Source organism: Helianthus annuus, chromosome 6 (genome assembly GCF_002127325.2).
Source record: "Helianthus annuus cultivar XRQ/B chromosome 6, HanXRQr2.0-SUNRISE, whole genome shotgun sequence".
Taxonomy (NCBI): domain Eukaryota; kingdom Viridiplantae; phylum Streptophyta; class Magnoliopsida; order Asterales; family Asteraceae; genus Helianthus; species Helianthus annuus.
The window spans coordinates 67,347,379-67,367,580 of NC_035438.2; the positions used below are offsets into that span (position 1 = coordinate 67,347,379).

Below are 20,202 nucleotides of genomic sequence, written 5' to 3' on the forward strand. Positions count from 1 at the left end.
TTATATAAAGTGGTAGATTTTTAATCTTTTACCTTATAAGCTTGAAGCGGGATAGGTATAGTTGTGGATTCATAAATGTTAGACCCATAGATGATTGACCATTTAAACTTATATAATCATGAATAAGGGCTTGAAAAACGGTGGTTGGGTTTAAATGGACCAATATACCTACAATAGTGATTTTGGCATGATTAGATCTAATAAATAAGTATAATTCAATAAATTGAAAAATAGTTACCTGGTTGTGATTCCATTTATGTAATTTTCTTGGGACGAAAAATGATAAGTGTGGGGATGTGAGGTGTTGGTAACAACACGGTGTAAATATACTAGTTTTATATATGTTTTAGCATTTTATGTAGTTGTTTTGTGTATCTTTATTGTACTTATGTCATATAGTGTTTTGCAGGTTAAAAGTGTGCTAAACGAGGATAAATGAGCCTTGAGGAAGAGAAATGGAGCGCATGGTTGAAACGAGGAGAAGAAAAAATGATTCTGAAAGAGTAGCTCCCCCGCGCCATGCGGGGAGGGGGGAGTGAAGGACCTCTGCGACACGCAAGGGAGTAAAATTCCAAAATTGCCCTTTGTTGAGGCGTCGTGCCACACGACAGCTCTTCACAAGTCCACCGCAAGACGCGGGGGAGACCAAAGTTGGGAAAATTGGTGTTTCGACCAAGATAAGTTTGGAGGCTAAGTTATTATCCCATATTCGATTCTAGACGAACCAGAGGCTTACCAGAGGCGAATTTCGGGTTCCAAACTCAAGTTATTCTGATTCCTTCATGCAAGATTGTTTAAACTTGAAGATTGAAGTTGTGATGATAAATATGTGTGGCTAAATCTCTTGTGACTTCCCCCGGGTGAATATTTGTTCAATTTTAAACATTAAACTTTGTTTGATTACTTGATAAACTAGTCTATCTTGACTACTTGTGTTTGAATTGGTTAAACGTTTGTTTATATTTGAAGTACTTGTCTTTTATCAAACGTATTTGCCGTTTCTTGCATCGTTAGTGGGTTGGTAATTAGGTGGTTAGTTAATATATTCAAGAGGACAATTAGATCATACGATTATTATTAAAAATTGTCTTTAATTGTGACTCTAGTTCAGAAATCCCAAGGTCCTATCTATGTGGTGTTTTAATAATTAAACTAGGTTTTTTTTGTATGAAATTGATAACCTCAATCCCAGGTGGGAGTTGCTTTTTCTCAATCTGATAACACTTTTCTCAATTAATTTTCCAGATTCTTCAAATCAATCAAAACCCTCACAACAGGATTAGTAGTAGTTAACTGGATTAATTAGTTAAACACTAACCATTATTCCCTGTGGGTACGACCTTACTTATCCGTACTCATATAGGTATTTAAGTCAGTAAAATTCTTGTTTTTTTTATTAACCCACGACAACAACATCACTTGTCACCGTCGTTAATTCTTTAGGAAACTTCTTAATAATCTTTCATTTTGGTAGCTAATGAAATAAATTTCATCAAATACATCAGAGAATTTGCTGCACTTTTGCATAAAAATATACAAAAATAACAGTATCACTATAAATCTTAAATAAAAATTTTCATAAAAGGTGTTTTAATAAGATCTAATTAAAAAAATATCATTATTAGTATAAATAATAAATTAAATATATATTTTATAATAAATAGCAGGTATAATTTAACCAAAAATATTGGTGAACTTAAAAATATATATGACGGATCTTAAGGTAAATATTTTAAAGTAAACAATGTTTTTATCATATGAAATTAATTTGATTTTAAAAATGAAAAAAACATTTTTCACTAAAACCAATTTTTAAGGATGATATAGTTTTGACAATTGGTATTTGTTTGAAAAGTGGGATACAGTATAGAAGATATTGATATATATTTACTTAATAAACTTGTATCAACATCAATAAAATATAAATGAAATTAACAATAAAATTAAATATTTAGTTATTATACGAGTTATAAGTAAGACTTAGAGCGTTCACATCCCTTACACCATTTTCTCCCCTATAATTATACATATATTAAAAACCAAATGAAATGAACAGTAAATCAGCCCAATATAAAACACTATACCTACTGCCCCCCTCCCCCACCCCGCCGATTACACACGAGAGAGTACAATCAGAGAGATAAGGAAGGAGGGAGGGAACGGTAGCCGACCATGTCCCCGTGCGTGTGCCGGAACGGCGGCGTCGCCTATCACTGGTGGTGTGATGGTGACTAGAGAGATTATCGGTGTGCGGTGGTGCCGGATTCAGTGTGCGGTTCCGGTGGTGACGGAATCAGGGTGCGTTTCTGGTGGTGATTATCAGTGTGATTAGGGCTCCGGCGAATTTGGTGGTGAATAGAGAGATTATCGGTGTGCGGTGGTGCGGATTTAGTGTGTTTAACTAAAAATCAAATTTTTTAAAATTTATCTCTTATTTAAAAAAATTACTCACATCTCATCCACCATTTTTATGTTCATCTTATTCACAAACATTTATTTTATTACATTTCTTGTTTTTGTACACTCACAATAATTTGATGATGATAAATAATAACTTTCTATATCTGAAAAATTAAGAGCATTCACATTCCCTCCATCATTTTCTTCCCTATAATATAACTAAAAATCTTATTTTTTTTAAATTTTATCTCGCATTTTCTAAAACTTCCCATCCACCATTTTTGTTTTTATATTACTCATAAACACATATTTTATTATGTTTTCCAATTTATACACTTATAGTAATTTGATAGAGGATGAATATTAGCTTTTTATATATAAAAAGCTACTACAACAATTTTTTTAAAATATAGGGATGGGGTAGAGAAATTATGGATGGGATGTAGTGAGTTTTTCTTTTTAGATTTTTTTTTTTTTTAATTTTAAAGATAGGAGAAGGTTTGATGGATGGAATGTGAATACTCAATGTAGACATTTTTTTTAAATATAGGAGTGAGGTAGATAAATTATGGATGAGATATAATAAGTTTTTAATAGATTTTTTAGTATTTTAAAGATTGGAGATCAATGGTTGATGAATGGGGTGTGAATGCATCATGCACGACTTTGATGCTCTCGGGAACGATAATTTTGAATGCATGTTTCATGCTTTGAAGAAGGATTTATTGGGTGAAAGATTGAAATCCAAATCGTCAATCAAGGACAAGACTTTATAGAGAACAATTTTTAGCATTACAACAACACAACGACAATTTAACAAATTGCATACATTGACTGAAAAGTCAACTAATACATTTCAAGCAATACAATGACCACAAGAACATCTAGGATATCTGCCACAAACCAACCATCAACACACATTCATTGCATACTATATCATCAGAAAACCCCCAAAATTTAAACAAAAAATATCCCTAAGAAAGTAATTAAAGTGCTAAAAACCATTGCCCCGAATTCATATGCCGTCACTCTATCAAAGACTCGAGACGTTAGTATTTTCTAGTCGATCAAAGATTTCAAGAAACTGAAGAGGGGATGTGAGTTGAGGAAAATGTCCAACAGTATCAATCATCTCAACAGCAATGTTTCCTTTGATCATTCTCTTCATATACTCGACAACTGAGAGTGGAACCACTAAATCTTTTGTTGTTTGAACTATGGTGCATGGGATCACAACCTTTTCAAGGATGCCACGATAGTCCGATAAGAATACGGTTTTAGCTAACGAAAGACCAATCTCGGGTTTCATTCTTTTCAAGCTCTCTTGAAACATTTTGACAGATTCCAAGTCATTTTTGTCTATAACGACTGAAGGGAAGAAGGATGCCCATTCATAGTAGGTTGATTCAATGCTTGAGAATAGTTGTTCAAGGTCTTTCATATCAAAGCCTCCTTCATAGCATTCAGAATTTAGGTACCTGTATTTAATGAAATATTAGTTGACCAAAATTTATTTAGGACTGGAACAGTTATTTTTATTTATTAAATCATCACACCCATGAAAACTTGTGAAATAAAGTCTTTAACAAAGTTAAATTAAGAAAACCAAAAAAACTTTGTGACATAAAACGATTGTGATTTTGATATGTTTTTATGAGAAAAAAATAGCACGGTGTTCATAAAGTGTACAAAAATGGAATCATCTATACTGAAGCTTGGTTGGTTCAGTCGGTTTGACGATTTTACAGTTCAATTTTGATTCACGATTCGATTTTAATGGTTCAATCTTGTAACTTAAAACCCATGTGACGGTTTGTCGTTTATAAAAAGCGTGGCTAGCAGTTTGATCTTTTTGTCAAAAATTCGACCCGATACTTGTATCACTAAGTTGAAACATCTCACAGTTACATCTTTCTATATCATAAGCACAATATTTAATTGAAAAAAGCATAACCATTAGAATATGCATTGTGGTTTAACATAAAAGGGGTGTTAATTGTCATGTCACTACCATTTAAGTAGTGAGGCTTAGCCCACCCACTTTAATAATCACGTTGTGATTTAACTAAATGTTTTCATTCAAAAAGGTTTATATTAAATAAATAAAAACTAAATTAATCTCATAGTGGGTGAGGTGTAATTTTTTATTAGGTTTGCGAATTAATTGGATAGTTGAAATGGGGTGAGGGCGTGAAAGGGGCTAACGACCAAAAGGTTTGACGATGGTGTTATGGTTTGACTGAACAAATAGCGATAAATATGTGGTGAGGTGGCAGCGACGCCACCCCACAACGGGTGGCCTAAATAATAAAAAAAATTTATATAAAATAATTATGAACATGACAGTCTTGACGTATTCAACGACAGTTGCTTTTTGTTATTACATAGTGGTCACAACTTATGATTTAGGTGTTTGGTCTCTTTCCATTTATGTTTTAAACTTTTTCGGAAAGGACCCAAGTGTTCTCCAATCAATGCACAAATTACAAACGCTAATGCATGCAAGTTGACATATTTAATCGTCTTCACTTTTAGTTTTATCTTTTCACATTTAATATTGCAACAATTGTATTTTTTTTTATTTTATGAGAAAGTATCGGCAAATATGTTATATATTTATACTTTTACTCCTCAAACTTTGTTATTTCAGCATAAGCACTCCTTATTTTCTTCCAAAAATTTCATGCACAAAATATATCGTAAAATCGGTTTTTAAGATAACATTTAACAACCTCACAAAACAATATTTAAGATTAATCACGAGGATAATAAAGTAATAAACTATGTACTTTTGTATGATAGTTAGTTTTTCTCCTAATTTATATATAATCAGATCATAATCAACATAATTATATGTGGCTTAAATCAAATCAACAATAAAATAGTAAACACTAAACGATCTGAATTAAAGTCCTAATTTCTAGACGTTTTCAATAAAGATATAAACAAAATTTTAACCTCTTTGATAACCCTATAATCAGAAGACACAACAGAGTGTCAAGTGATAACTATAAAAAAAATATTTGTTATATAGTATTTAATATTTTGTTTTTACATATCATTTAATTTATATTTATATGTTATATAATATTTAATACTCGTTTTTTACATATCATTTACGTATCTGAAAGTCTAGTGAAACCGACAGATCAAACATTTTCAAACCACACCAGTTAAAAAAATCGGTTGATCGATATCCAACATATAGTCGGATTTTCTGGTGGAAAACTCAATATTAAAGTGATCTATTACATATCTACTTATTAACTTGTGAGTTCCTAAAGAAAAATAAAATTAAACATAAATAAGGGTATCAACTATCATATATATCAGTATATATACATATATATACCTTGGAGATGCTCCAACAAGGATGAGGTTTTTGAACAAGTGAGGCTTTTTGATGGAAGCAATGCATCCGATCATGCCGGACATCGAGTGGCCGACGAACACTGTCGAATAGAGATTGAGCTCCTCCATGAGGGAGATTAGGTCATCGGAAAAAGCATCATAGGAGCTGTATATGGCCGGATCATAAAGGTTGTTTGGTTCTTTAATTGCACCAGAGAAACTCCAGTCAAACACAACAACTTGGTAGGTTTGAGTAAGTGCAGGGAGAATCTTACCCCAAAGAGATTGGTCTCCACCAAACCCATGACCTAGAACCATAGTTTCTTTTCCTGAACCTATGATTCTTGCATTCATGGCGGTTGATAGGGTTTTGTCTAACTTGATCTCCATGGTTGGTCTTCTTAATTACTTTGTTTGTGTGTGTGTGTGAGAGAGAGAGAGAGACAGGGAGAGAGAGATAAGGGGCCTTGTGTGTTGTGTTCATGGATGTGTGGTTAGGTTTATATAGGAAACAAAAGGGTTATACGACGGTTGGAGTGAATAGTTTTTATTTCTTTCTATGTTTGAAGAATCTCATTTTGTTGGCGTTAAAAATATATATTAAAAAACTGTTTTATAGATATTTTAGAATTTGCTAGCTACTTTAGTTTATATCAGATCTGATAAAAAATATTAGATAATCAAACTTGGACTACGTTTAAGACTGTGGGGAGTGGTGGCGTTGGCTGGGCGGAGGAAGCCAGGCAAAACTGGCTAACCCACTTCATGCCAGCGTTGACTTTGGCGTTGACCAACTAACGTCGCTATAAAACCGACGTGGGAGAGAGATGACTTGGCTGGCTACTATGGTTAAAATGAAATGTGATATAATAGTGACTTAAAGTTTGAATATGTGTTTAGAATCACATAACTTAGAAATAACAAACTTTCATCAAATCATTTAACCTGTGATGTTATAGAAATCGACTTGGTTTTGATATATATATATATAGATTAAGTATAATGTACAAAAAGCCTAAACGTACGTTAACGTACGCGACAGGATTACAACGTGCGTGATTAACATACAACGTGCGTGATTTGTATAACAAAGGCTCCCATGTGTGATTTATTAGGGTTCCATGCGTGATTTGTGACTCCCATGCGTGATTATCAAAAAAAAACTGTTCCATGCGTGATTACATACCTGATCGGATGGTTACTGGCGTCGCGTATGTTAATGTACGATAAGGCTTTTTGTATGTTAACTTCTCTCTCTCTCTCTCTCTCTCTATATATATATATATATATATATATATAACACTTGTTTATGTGTTTGTACGAATCTTGGGTTAAAGGGAATAAATTAGAAAACATAAGAATAAAAACGTAGGTTTTTGTTTTGTGGGTATAAGCGTTTAAGTGGTACTAGAATGTGGTTTGCACCCTCACGAATATTATGACTCGTATAATATGGGTCAAACAATCATACATTCTGATTAGAACTGATTTGGAAAGGTTTTCGCCCAATTCGACTAACTTATATAAACTAAGCTATATAAGTCAACCGTACGCGCATAGGCGGCATCGGGTGATCGGATAGGTCTATATCAAGTCCAATATGACAAAAGATGTTTAATATAATGTGACATCAGTTTCAAACTCAGTTTACATGTTCATTATGTTTCGAAATCGTTCTATGCGCAAAGAGGAAATTTTTGTCATTATTTAGGCATATTATGCGGACTTGCATAAAAAACCGACAAACGATATGATCAAGTGGTATAACCTCAGAGGGTTATTCCATACAATAATATGATCATAATACAACTTCAACTCAGTAGCTAAACTTACTTAAACGGGTCAGAATCGAAAGTTAAAGCAGAAGTCAAACTGTTTGGCTTTCGGTTGCGAACCGAGCTCTAAGCAGGAAATGACGGGTTGGACATGATCTAACATGTCCTAATATGTTATACAAACTGATATAATGTCAAAAATTGTCGTTTCGATACTTGGAAGTTCATTTTACGTTAATTACCAAAAACAGCGTTTTGACTTTTTATTTAATAAAACTTTGACCTGTCATTTGACCAACTTAACGTGATCTTCAGAAGGTGCCCTCATAGGGAATTAACACCTACATTATTACGATCACGTAGCCATGTTTGATCTGAACATTGGTGATGGGTTGGTAAAATTCCATAGCTTAATGGTTTTAATTTCGGTTAATTACACGAAGTTACTTTCTAGAATACACTACTTTGATATGGTTTGCGTTTTGCAGGCATTGACGGGTTTCAGGTGCATTTTGAAGATTTACTGAAGCTTTGGGCGGATGCTAGAGAGAACATAATTGAAGAAAATGCAAAAAGAGGCAAAACTGAGCTGAACTCTGTGCCAGAAACAGTCCAAACTTCATTTTGGCTTATCCTGATCTAGAAAATGAGTTTCGGGGCGTATAATATATGCATTTGGGGTAGCTCGACGAGACGAATCAAAATATAAGGTTTTGAAGGACCAGAAATTGACACATTATCTACTGCACACCGGCTGATTAGTAAAAACGGGATTTTTTGAGAGAAAAAATCAATTTTGGAAAAGGGAGTTCAAAAACACTAGAGGGGATCATTCCTAAGGATCCAACTCATTCCCAACCGTCTCTAACACCACCTACCATTTACCTCTAACCTAGAACCCTAATCCATTCCACAATCACCATTTCCATCATCTTCAATCATTCCCCATCAAACCTTCAAACCCTAACCTCCACCACTCCTCAAGGCTCAAGGCCATGGCTTCGTGTTCGTGTTCGTCGGCCGGGGATCGCGTCCACCCAACCATGAGCGGCTAGTCTCTTCGGTTTCACCCTGATGTAGATGTTGTAAGATTTTCTAGGGTTTATGCATTTGTATTTTGATTTGATTTTGTGACAAATTGTTAAGTATTTGAACCTTGGATAATTGTCTTGCATTTGTTTCGAATTCATGAATTGTTGAACGATGATAAAGTTATGACTTTGCGAAATGGTTATGTGCAATTATGCCTTATCTTCGGTTAGGATTTACATGTCCGAGGTAATGAAGTGCATTGTGGTCCGTTGTCTAAGACGTAGATAGCAATTAGCACCTAAGTTTCGTGATAGTAGTCCGTTAATCACTATATGCAATTGAATCAAGTTAAAACATGTAGAACCCTAGGTCTTGCAATTATCGAACCGGGTGTGATCCATATTCCTAATTCTTGTTTCAACTTTTTAGTTTAGTTTACAATCTTAATTAGTAAGTAGTTGTTTTAAATAATATCAATTTGTCGGTTCACTCCGATTTCTTTTCAGATCAAACGAACTTATAAAAATTAGCAAACTTCATAATCACATTGTACATTTTTGTAACTAATCGAACAGGTCGTGCGATACTAATCACATGCTCTTCGTGGATTCGATACCCGACTTACCCTAGCTACCTAGGTTTAATTGGGTTCTTGACTGATCGGGACGACACAGTCACGTCAATTGGCTTGACCGAAATGGTCATAACCGAAAGTCAAATAAAAAGTCAATTTGCTTGACTTTCGGCTAATAACTAGCCTACAAATGGAAAAGGACTGAATTAGAACATTTACAAGTGTTCAAGGAAGTTTAAAACTTTAGGTGGGAGGCCTCTTTATGAGCAGAAGCAACTCCAAGAGATTAGAGAGTAAGAAAATTAGAGGTGCAAGTTTGCAAGGCTCATGATCATGGCTAATTATACTTACACAATAATCATGAGATGATGCCACATGTTAGCAAGGCTTCCCAGATGTTGATTAGTGTCCACATAGGTGGAGGAAGCAGAGGAATGGTGACAATTCGCGAGAGAAATAATAGGGAACAGTTGCTGCCATGCGAGCTGCATTCTTCCAGTGCACCTAATGCGGACGGTATGAGATGCACCATGTGGTCCGCATGAGCTTCTGGCACCCACAGAATTTAAATGCCATGCGGACCGTATGGACTGAGTCTTGCGGTCCGCATGAGGTTTCCATAAATTAAAAAAAAAATGAATGTCTTACAGACCATAAGGCTTATGCCTTGCGGTCTGCATTGGACCATCAGAGCCAAAAGTTTGGCATTTTGTCACAAATGACCCCTCCACATCCAAACTTCCACATTTTTGGAAAATTAGTCCCTCTCATCTAACTTATTGGGAATATTTGAGAGTTGATTGGATACGTGTTGCCATATTATTCGATATTAATTTCCGAGGTGTTACAGCTAGGTCCATGTAAAACTTGAAAAATCATCAACTATAATAAGATAGTATTTATTTTTCCTTAAGCTCATGATTTACAAGGCCAAACAAATCCATGTGAAGCATTCGTTAACAGTGGATTGTTTTGGACTCATCAATGGGCTTGTATGACACTTTATGTGGCTTCCCTTGTAGGCATGAAACACAATGATCATCACATTCAAATTGTTTGATTGGTATGCCTCTGACAAGATTTTGTTTTGTCAGAGAGTTAATTGCTTGTAAATTAACATGTCCCAACCATCTATGGCATAATTCTATTTCTTTTGTTAAAGCAACAGAAAATATGCATACATCTGTCATGGGTTTATCTTTTAACATGTCCACTACATAACATTGCCACTTCTATGAGCAACAAGTTTTGCAATGCTGTCAACAAGTTTTCTTCGTAAAAAATGGGCCATAACCTTGATCACTCATTGCACTAAGTAGATTGAATTTTAAATTATTAATAAGATTAACATTTCTAAATTTTAGCTTACCGCTTGGATAGTTCCTGAACCCAACACTTTACCTTTTGAATCATTGCCAAATGATATATCCCCTCCTTTGTGTGCAGAGAAGTTTGTTAGCAGAGATTTGCCTCCAGTCATATGATATGACTGGATCCTCCACTATCAACCTACCATAGACTATCAAGACATGTGGAGGCTCTATTTTTGGTAGCCATCAAAGCAAAATCACAATTAAATTCACATTCAGTTGAATTTCAGGGATCATTGTTTTTTACAACTTCTAAATTAACTTTCTTACAAACTGTTGTTTGTACCATGTGAAATGCATTCTCAACATCATGTTGATTGAGAATTTCTTGGTTGTTTTCAACAATTTCCTCTATTATACTGAAATTTTCTTTTAATGCATCCTATAACTCTTTTGTACTGCTACAATGTAATAGCTAAGCATAGATCTCGTCTAGTAGAGCCTTTGCAAGAATATTGAATGCTTTGGCATCTATCTCAAACCTTTGAAAATCTAGCTCTGAGTAGTTCTCCGATTTCTTTGGCTCCTGAACTTTTAGATTTTCGCCACTAGGTACCATTGGAATGTGAAGTCCGAATATAACAAACTTCCAACATCCCGTGTTCTGTTGAGCAAGAATGTGTGTCATCCAACGTTGTCGAATATTATATTTAGATCTGACAAGAATCGGTGGCATGTTGCTGAAACTGGTATTTCGGGATCATGATTGTTTTGTGGCATTCCTTTTGATCTTGTGAAAACAAAGTACGGATAAACTCTTTTTGAATGTTATACTTTAAACTCTAATTTCAGATACAACGAATAGATTGGATCTCTTTGTGAGTTGATCTTTGTATATTAAACTAACTGTGAAATTAAGTTTAATGTAACCAAGCTCTGATGCCAATTGTAGGATATGAGTTTGTTATACTTGTGAGTTTAAACAATATAGAATAAACCATTTGTAAATTGCAAAGTTAATAAGATAAAAACACAAGCTGGAATCTATATCAAGACTGTTTATATTGAATTCTAATGATTTCAATTACAACAGAATGATTATACAAACTCCCCCTCAGCCTGATCACACACTTTGTTGTTCGTACAAAAAGATCTGCTTGTGATCAAATAGATATCTAACACATAAGATCTATTTATACAAGTATGAAAGCTCTGTTTGCATGACATCACCCTGATAGTGACATCTAGCATTCCTAACAGAAAAGATTCCTCAGATGTTGGAAAACAACTATGGAAATCTAACATCTGACCTATTATACTAAAAATTTGTTGTAAGCTAAATACTGTTACAGTGAATAAGCCTCTATTCTACAAATTGTTGTTAGCTTGTATCAAACATCTGTTTGGTCTTCATGATTTGTGCTTTGCTTCAACAGAGCTTTGGCCTTGATCAGTGGTTTCTTCTTCTTCAACAGTGGTTCCAAGACTTCAAACATATCTTTATATGTCTTCAACAGATGTTTTGATTAGTTTTCAAGATTCACTATATTTGGGAGGAGAATAATTTATCAATTGTTTATTTCTTGATCAGGAAGTCATGTTTTGGCTTTTGAATATAATCTGTTCTTTTGTAGGTCCAACAAATCTTTCTTTATTCTTCACCAATTTAACAACTTCACACCATGCAACAACTCCAACATGAGTGTCCCATCCTTTTAGAGTTAAGTTTTGAATTGAGTGAGTTTAAATGAGGTAACATCATTCTGTTAGTTGTGTTAATGGATTCAAATTGGTTATAAAATGGGTGTCCCCTGCACCCTTGTCTTGTAAGTTTAATACTTACATGCTTCATATGATATCATAATATCCACTTTTTACAACCCCCAATTAATAAATCATCTTGCATATGTTTAAGGAACTACCCTAGTAGGTGGTTGGGTGGCAGCCCCAACACCACCTTTCCCTAGTTAAGGATGGGCGCCATCAGATGGCTTGCTAGCCCAATAACGGGCGTTAAAGGGTTGATTTGGTGTGCCTCATTTGCTACAACAAATTAGATTTTCCTTTTTTTAATTTTTTTTCTTTTGTTTTTAATTAATAGTTAGGGGCTTCATTCTGCACTATCAATATTAAACAGGGTGGCATTGTTGCTTTAAAATTGTCGCTGATGTAGTGTGATACAAACTTTAGAGGCTTTATCTCACACCATGCAACCTGAGTATGATGCTGGCACATTTGAAAATATCGATGAAATTCTTCCGAGTGCATGGTAAGACCAGACGGTATGGGGGCCGGCTGAGGCCCGGCTTGGCCCGACGCCAGTCCCCCACACCGCCCCCCTGGGCCAGGCTAGGCACATTCGGCTCCCACAAGACGGATAGGACGGGCCTCATTTCAAACTTTATAGCCGTTACAACGGCTAGTTCAATAAAAAAATCCCACTTTTCTATAAATCACACTTATTTTATACCATTTTCACCATTTTCTCCCCACTTTCAACCCAAAACACTCTCGTTTTTATACCATTTTCTCCCCACTTTTATAAAAAAAAAAAAAAATCTTTTCATCCACAATGCCATCTAATTCTTGGTGGTCCTCGTCTTCGGAGGAGGAAGAGGAGATGCTTTACGCAAACGCTGTGCTAAGGGCGACGCAGATTCTTATGGAGGAGGAAGAGGAAGACGTCTCGTCTGAAAGCATTATTACCAGACGAATACGGATTAATAGAGACCGCCAAGGTTTATCATTAATAAATTTTATTATCCTTATTCCTTATTTCCTCGTATTTATATATTTTTTACGACAGGAGCGCACGAGAAATTGGTGAACGACTATTTTTCGGATGCACCCCTTTACAATGCCGAGATTTTCAGACGCAGGTTCCGAATGAGTCGCCGGTATGAGATTTGGCGGGGCTAGACCCGTTTTTCACGCAACGACCCGATGCTCGAAATTATGAAGGGTTCACCACGTTACAAAAGTGTATTGTGGCCATTCGCCAACTGGCGTACGGGACAGTGGCCGACGCTTTGGACGAGTACTTACAGATGTCGGCAAGAACTACGCGGGAATGTTTGTATCGGTTTTGCCATAATGTGGTGAAACCGTATAGCAAAAAATATTTGTGGAAACCAAACGCATATGATGTTCACCAGTTGTACCAAGCTCATGAAGCACGACACAGGTTTCCGGGAATGCTCGGTAGCATTGATTTTATGCATTGGGTGTGGCATAACTGCCCGAATGCGTGGCAAGGCCAATATACGCGAGGTGATCACGACCATCCAACCTTAATACTTGAGGTCGTGGCCTCACAAGATTTGTGGATCTGGCATTCTTTCTTTGGTCTCCCTGGTTCACTCAACAACCTCAACGTGCTATACCAATCGGCGATCTTTAGCGATGTCGTTAATCGAACCGGTGCGGACACCCATTTTACAGTTTCTGGGGTTGAGTATAGACGCGTATATTATCTTGCTGACGGAAAATATCCGTCTTCGTCTACAATTGTCAAGACTATTCCATATCCCGAGGACGAAAAAAGGAAAAAATTCGCCAAGCGTCAAGAAGCTGCAAAAAAAGACATCGAATGTTGTTTGGTGTTTTACAAAAAAAAATAGGCCATCCTTGAACAACCGGCACGTGCGTTCACACCGAAGAGGTTGCGCTTTTGTATGTACGCTTGCATTTTGCTCCATAACATGATTATTGAAGACGAAGGTCGGGGGATTTGTGAGTATGATGAGAATGCATCTATCGGGAATACTGTCCCGGTAGATCTGGCACAACAGGATTTAGACTCGTTCTCGCTAACCAATGACTTCACGCATGCAAACCTTCAACAGGATTTGGTAGAATATATATAGAACAACGCAAACGACGGGGACGGTGACGAAGACGAAGACGAGTAGTGTAATTTTTATAAATTTTTAAATCTAGTCTTTTTTTATAAATTTTAGGTAGTGTAATTTTTTTTTAGGTTATGTAATTTTTATTTATGTTATGTAATGGATTTTATTAATTTTTTTTTGTCTTATTTTTATTTAAATTTTGAATTGTTTTCATAAAGTTAAACAAATAAAAAAGTTAAACAATAAAAATTAAGCAATAAAAGTTAAACAAATAAAATAAATTAAACAATAAAAAATAATTTGGGGTAGCCCCATCCTCCACTCCCCTCAAAATGCAAAAAGGTCCATCCTCCATGTGATGATGATGTGACGTCTACGTGACGGCCCATCCTCATGGGAATGAGCCTCTCCATACCCTCTACTCTAAGCCAATAAGTTTGACTCTTCTGATTTTGAACATTGTATTTTTAGTCAAAGTTGAATTTAAAACAGTATTTCGATTTATGTTCCTACTTAAGAAACCAATAATTAGTTCTACGGTCATATAATAATAATAATAATAATAATAATAATAATAATGACTAATTTTATATATACCCTTACGAAAATGAAAATTTATATATATACCCAATTAAAACTAAAAATATCATATATACCCATGCAAAATAGTTAAAATATCAAATAGACCTAATTTATTAAAAATAATCTAATAAAAGATTTTTACCCCTATTTTAACAACTTTGTAAGGATTTATAATTTTGCATATATATATATATATATATATATATGATATTTTATAAGTTTGTAGAGATATATATATATGAAATTGACCCTAAGAAAGATTAATTGACTCTTGATTTATAACATTTTCTTTTTAATCAAAATTGAATTCGAAAACAATATCTTGGTTTATGCACTTACTTGAAACACTAGTCGTAAGTTCTAAGGTTATATAGTAGCAGTAATAACTAATAAGATCATTTACATCTCTTACATCAAATTCTGTAAGAGTATTTTTTTTTTTAGTATAAAAAATGGTTATAAGTGGAAGAGAAAGAAAAACGTTAGTGTTTATCTGTATATTTGTGGAGACAATGTTTACCTTCTATAAATTTTTAATATATTTTGAAAATGATTGTGAGTTGAGAAGAGAGAAAAAATAATGATAAAGATATAAAAAGTATTATTTAATTGAAAGAATAGAAAAAATGTATTGATTTTTAGTGTACTTGTAAGGTAGAAATGGTGGAACGGAAGTGAATGCTCTGATAAAACAACTATTTTTGTTTATAATTACCTATTAGAAAAACACGGAGCCAACTTTTTAAGATATATTATTAATGTGGGGGTAGCTCACTTGATAGAGGTATATATTTTTTAAAGAAAATGTCTTAAAATAGCTATAGTAAGGAAAAACAAATAAACAAAAGTAACTTTCACTGCTAACTTTTTCTTAACGACAAATTTCAATCAATCAGACTCCGTTAATAAGAAGCTAGACAAAGGACACAACATACAACAGGAAAGGAAATAATACTTCAAAGAAAATCCATGTATTCTAATCTACTTTAGCCTTTTCGCCCTATATTTCACCCATAAGAAACTAAAAGATTTAACTTCGTTGGTGATATCGTCCACTTTTAGCAAAGATAATGTTGTTTCGGGTTTTCCATATGATCCAGCATGCCAACGTAATGATTGACTGAAACGCTCTTCGCCTCTCATTTGAACCCAACACAGAGGTGTGAATCTCGAAGAGGTTGCGAACCGAGGACACATCATCGAATCTAAACCACACCATTACTCGTCTAGTTCCAAATTATGGAAGCAATAAAACAAGATGCAAAAAGATGATTTGCGGATTCGTTCGCCATATTGCATAAAGGGAACATTGAAGGGCCGACTAAAATACCTATTTTCCTTAACACTTTTGCGGTGGGCAGGCGATTCAATAGTAGCCTCCACCTGAAGGAATTGAGTTTAATGGGAACCCAAGAATTCCAATCCCACACATCTTTCACGTCCTTCGCATTCGTAGCCGCAATGATGGATTTCATGGAAGAGACCGAAAACGAACCGCTGCTAAGTCAGATATCAGTTATGCAGGATCGCCCTGGTTACGGGTCGCGTGTTACAACAAGTTAAATATTAATTTTTAATTCCTACAATATGGAAATATGCATATTAAATCTTACGTTTTGATCCAAATGTAATTAAACCCCGCAATATGAGCAATATACATTCGTCTGTTATATTATATATGTGGTTGATTGTTATGTGTCGGTGTGAATATATTTTTAATTATATTTTAAGCCCTTTTTAACACTTTAGTCAAGTTTTAAATTTATAAAACACGATATTTTACTGACACCAAACACACATATGGGCAAGTGCACCCATCGTGAGCGTAGTATAGCGTTGGTAAGATACCGAGGTCGTCCAAGGACACAAGAGCTTTTAATACTGGTTTATCCTCAACGTCTAATCAAATCAAAAGTTTAGAAAATGTTTTAAATATGAAAATAAAAACTAAAAATGCTGAAAAATAAAATAGAATAAAAATAGATAGACAAGATGAATCACTTGGATCCGACTCGCCTTTAGTGTAACCTTTGATGATTTCCGCACTTTTGCACTTTTTAAGAGATTATCTTAGTTATAGTAGTAGGCCCCTCTTTTGAAGGTGACGTTACCCTCTGTAGGATCGTGTATTTGACCCGAACGAGTCGTTCAGATGAGTTTTGATCTATTTCAGGTGCGGAAAACAAGAAATAGACTTAGATACAGCTTAATCTTCACTCTAAACACTGATAGATTGAAATAGCAGCAATTACAATCAGTCTTCACACCGGCAGCACCTCGGTATGGAATTCAAGAACTTACACACCTGTTATGAGATTCCGCTCGAACCACATATATATAGCCGAGGTGATTCCGCTTGAACATGCTCAAGCGGAATCAACATTATAAGCGGAACCTCTACAAACAACTCAAGCGGAATCATAACATGTGGTTTCGCTTGAAATGACTAGGTGTCATTTCAAGCAGAATCAGCCTATATGACATCTAATTCTGCTATTTTCTCGTAAATCGTGCCCTGATCTATCCTATCTAGCATAAGACTTGATACAAGACGAAGTCGACAGATGCATGCACTAACAGACCCCCCCCTCAGATGTTGACGAGTCGTACGTGTCGAGTCTTCGCATCTTCAGTCTTGATCAGTCTCTGGGCTTCACTCTCTTTAACAACATCAACAGACTCCCCTTAACAATGTGCTGGCATTCCTTAAGTTCGTCAGCATCATCTGCTTCAGGATCGACATCTGGCTTTTCACAGGTTCAAATCGTCGCCTGGCTCAAACTTTGTCCATTGAGATCTCAGGTATCGGAACCTGACTCTTCAAGCTCAAGCTTCTCAGGATCGATCGACCTGGGTCTACTAACACTCAGCTTTGACGTTGTTCCAAGATCGTCACCTGGCTCACATTCAGCTCAGATTATCTACATAATCTCTACTCCTCAAAGTAAATTCCTCATTTAATCTCAATATGTATGCATTAACTCAAACTCTTCCTCAAATCAAAACAAACCTCTGATGAACCTCATGTAAATTTGTTTAAAAAAAACATTCATTTAAGAAAAAACTCCCCGTCACAAATTGGTCATCATGTTTAGCACTCGAAATTTTGAAAATCAGCTTTTCAATACCAGTTGTCGAAAATCTTTTTGAATTTTTCAAAATTTATGCTAAATAACACTAAAAATCTTTTTGGAGTTTTGTAATAAAAGAAATGTAATGCAGAAAAGAAATATTTACAGACACTATTTTTGTGAGTTTGTGTAAGAGGATCATATCAGTATATGAGACAAATCACTAACACCGTTAAGCTTCATTTCATTTTCAGTTTTAAACAATTCACCTAGATTGTCAGTATATTGGTCCACTTAAACTTTTACACAAAGTTCAATTGTTCCGAGATACGATATTAATGTCTTAGTGAACTTAAACTTATTCGCGTGTCCCACTACTTGAATATACTCCCGTATCCAGATCCCAATATTCAGTCTTACAGGTGAGTATACCACAGATGATATCTGTAAAGGGGTTAGGTGCGAAACCGTGAGAGCTCAGGTCAGAACTTCCGTTCAGCAGAGAGATGACGCTTCGGCTTTAGGTGTGTCCCCTTTAGAGGATCTTTTGATTCAACAGCAATGACTATCAATTTTATTGTTTCATCAATTTGCTGAGGGCGGCGCTTTTTCAAGCATTTGCGGAAAGTATTATACGGGGACTAGGTCAGAATTTCCATTCAGCAGAAGTCCTGGGATAATACCCCAGATATCACTGAGTATAAAGACCTAGTATCTCAGAAAGAGGGACCTTTCAAACAAGATTTCGGGGGTTTTTGTAACGTTCCGGTTTCGTTTTCCAGATTCATGTTCTGAGCAATGGAAGCCGGAGTAGTTTGAGTAGTAAACGCGTTGTAGAAATCGTTATCCATGTTTTAGTGATCAAATTTCTAAACACAGTCAAGTTCAAGCGGAATAATCCAGATACAGTTCAAGCGAAATATCAAGCTTTCCTTTCAAGCGAAATAACCAAACCCTCTGGAGCGGAATCACTTAAACAACTTTCAAGCGGAATATCTGATTTTGCAGCTTGGAGCGGAATCAGAAGAATTTTGAAGCGAAATCAATACTTTGGAATGGAACCATTGAATTCAAGCGAAATCACATGTTTTGCGTGGAAATCTCAAGCGGAATAACACTCTCGAGCGGAATCAGTCAAGCAATATCTTAGATTCGAGCGGAATCACGAATTGGTTCGTTCAAGCGAAATCACTTCGCAGGTCCATTTCACCCATTTTTACTACGAATTTTACTGTGAAACTTTCAAGGATTTGTTAATATGATGTATTACACTATCTGTAAAAAATTGAACCATTTTTTATCGTGAAATCTTGCTGAAATGATGAAAGAAGGTGTAGAAGATAGAAAATGCAATGAAATATAGCTGTAATCTGCAGAAATCCTCCTCCTGAGCTCTGATACCACTTGTAGGATCGTGTATTTGACCTGAACGAGTCGTTCAGAGGAGTTTTGATCTATTTCAGGTGCGGAAAACAAGAAATAGACTTAGATACAGCTTAATCTTCACTCTAAACACTGATTAGATTGAAATAACAGCAATTACAGTCAGTCTTCACACTGGCAGCACCTCGGTATGGAATTCAAGAACTTACACACCTGTTATAAGATTCCGCTTGAACATGCTCAAGCGGAATCAACATTACAAGCGGAACCTCTACAAACAACTCAAGCGGAATCATAACATGTGGTTTCGCTTGAAATGACTAGGTGTCATTTCAAGCGGAATCAGCCTATATGACATCTAATTCTGCTATTTTCTCGTAAATCGTGCCCTGATCTATCCTATCTAGCATAAGACTCGATACAAGACGAAGTCGACAGATGCATGCACTAACACCCTCAACCCAGTAGTTTGAGTCAGCAACGATACAATCCTAAAGGGTTGGATTATTGAAAGATAATTAATTAAGTTATTAATGCGTAATGTTGTAGGCCCCTCTTTTGAAGGTGACGTTACCCTCGGCTAAGTGGTTTGAGTCAGCATGGATACAATCCCAAGTAGCCGGGTTAATGTATTAATAGTAGTTTACATATGAGGGGATCAAGCCATTCGCACCCCCGCCATCCAATACTAGTGGGTATTGAAGGAGGTCCTAGTAAGCTTGACCCAGGTCCTTGCAGGACCTATACACTGAACAAGGCAAGAACCTTACCAAACCATTCCCTTAACCCCCGACTAGGTAGCCAACATTTCTCTATATAGACCGTAGAGATATGAATGGTGTAAATCTTCTATTTTATATAGACAGTAAAATA

The 20,202-nt window shown here is 35.5% G+C and overlaps 2 protein-coding genes across 2 annotated transcripts; one reads left to right on the forward strand and one right to left on the reverse strand.

The window, feature by feature from the left end:
* Window positions 1–3,137: 3,137 nt before the first annotated feature.
* LOC110865598 (strigolactone esterase D14) lies at window positions 3,138–6,244 on the reverse strand. Its single transcript, XM_022114894.2, has 2 exons — window positions 5,753–6,244; window positions 3,138–3,878 (listed from the first exon to the last, which is right to left on the reverse strand). Exons 1-2 carry the CDS (start codon window positions 6,139–6,141, stop codon window positions 3,434–3,436), a joined length of 834 nt encoding a protein of 277 aa, XP_021970586.1. The 5' UTR covers window positions 6,142–6,244; the 3' UTR covers window positions 3,138–3,433.
* A 7,245-nt stretch (window positions 6,245–13,489) lies between these two features.
* LOC110944835 lies at window positions 13,490–14,062 on the forward strand. The gene has a single exon (XM_022186479.1). It carries the CDS (start codon window positions 13,490–13,492, stop codon window positions 14,060–14,062), a length of 573 nt encoding a protein of 190 aa, XP_022042171.1.
* Window positions 14,063–20,202: the final 6,140 nt, after the last annotated feature.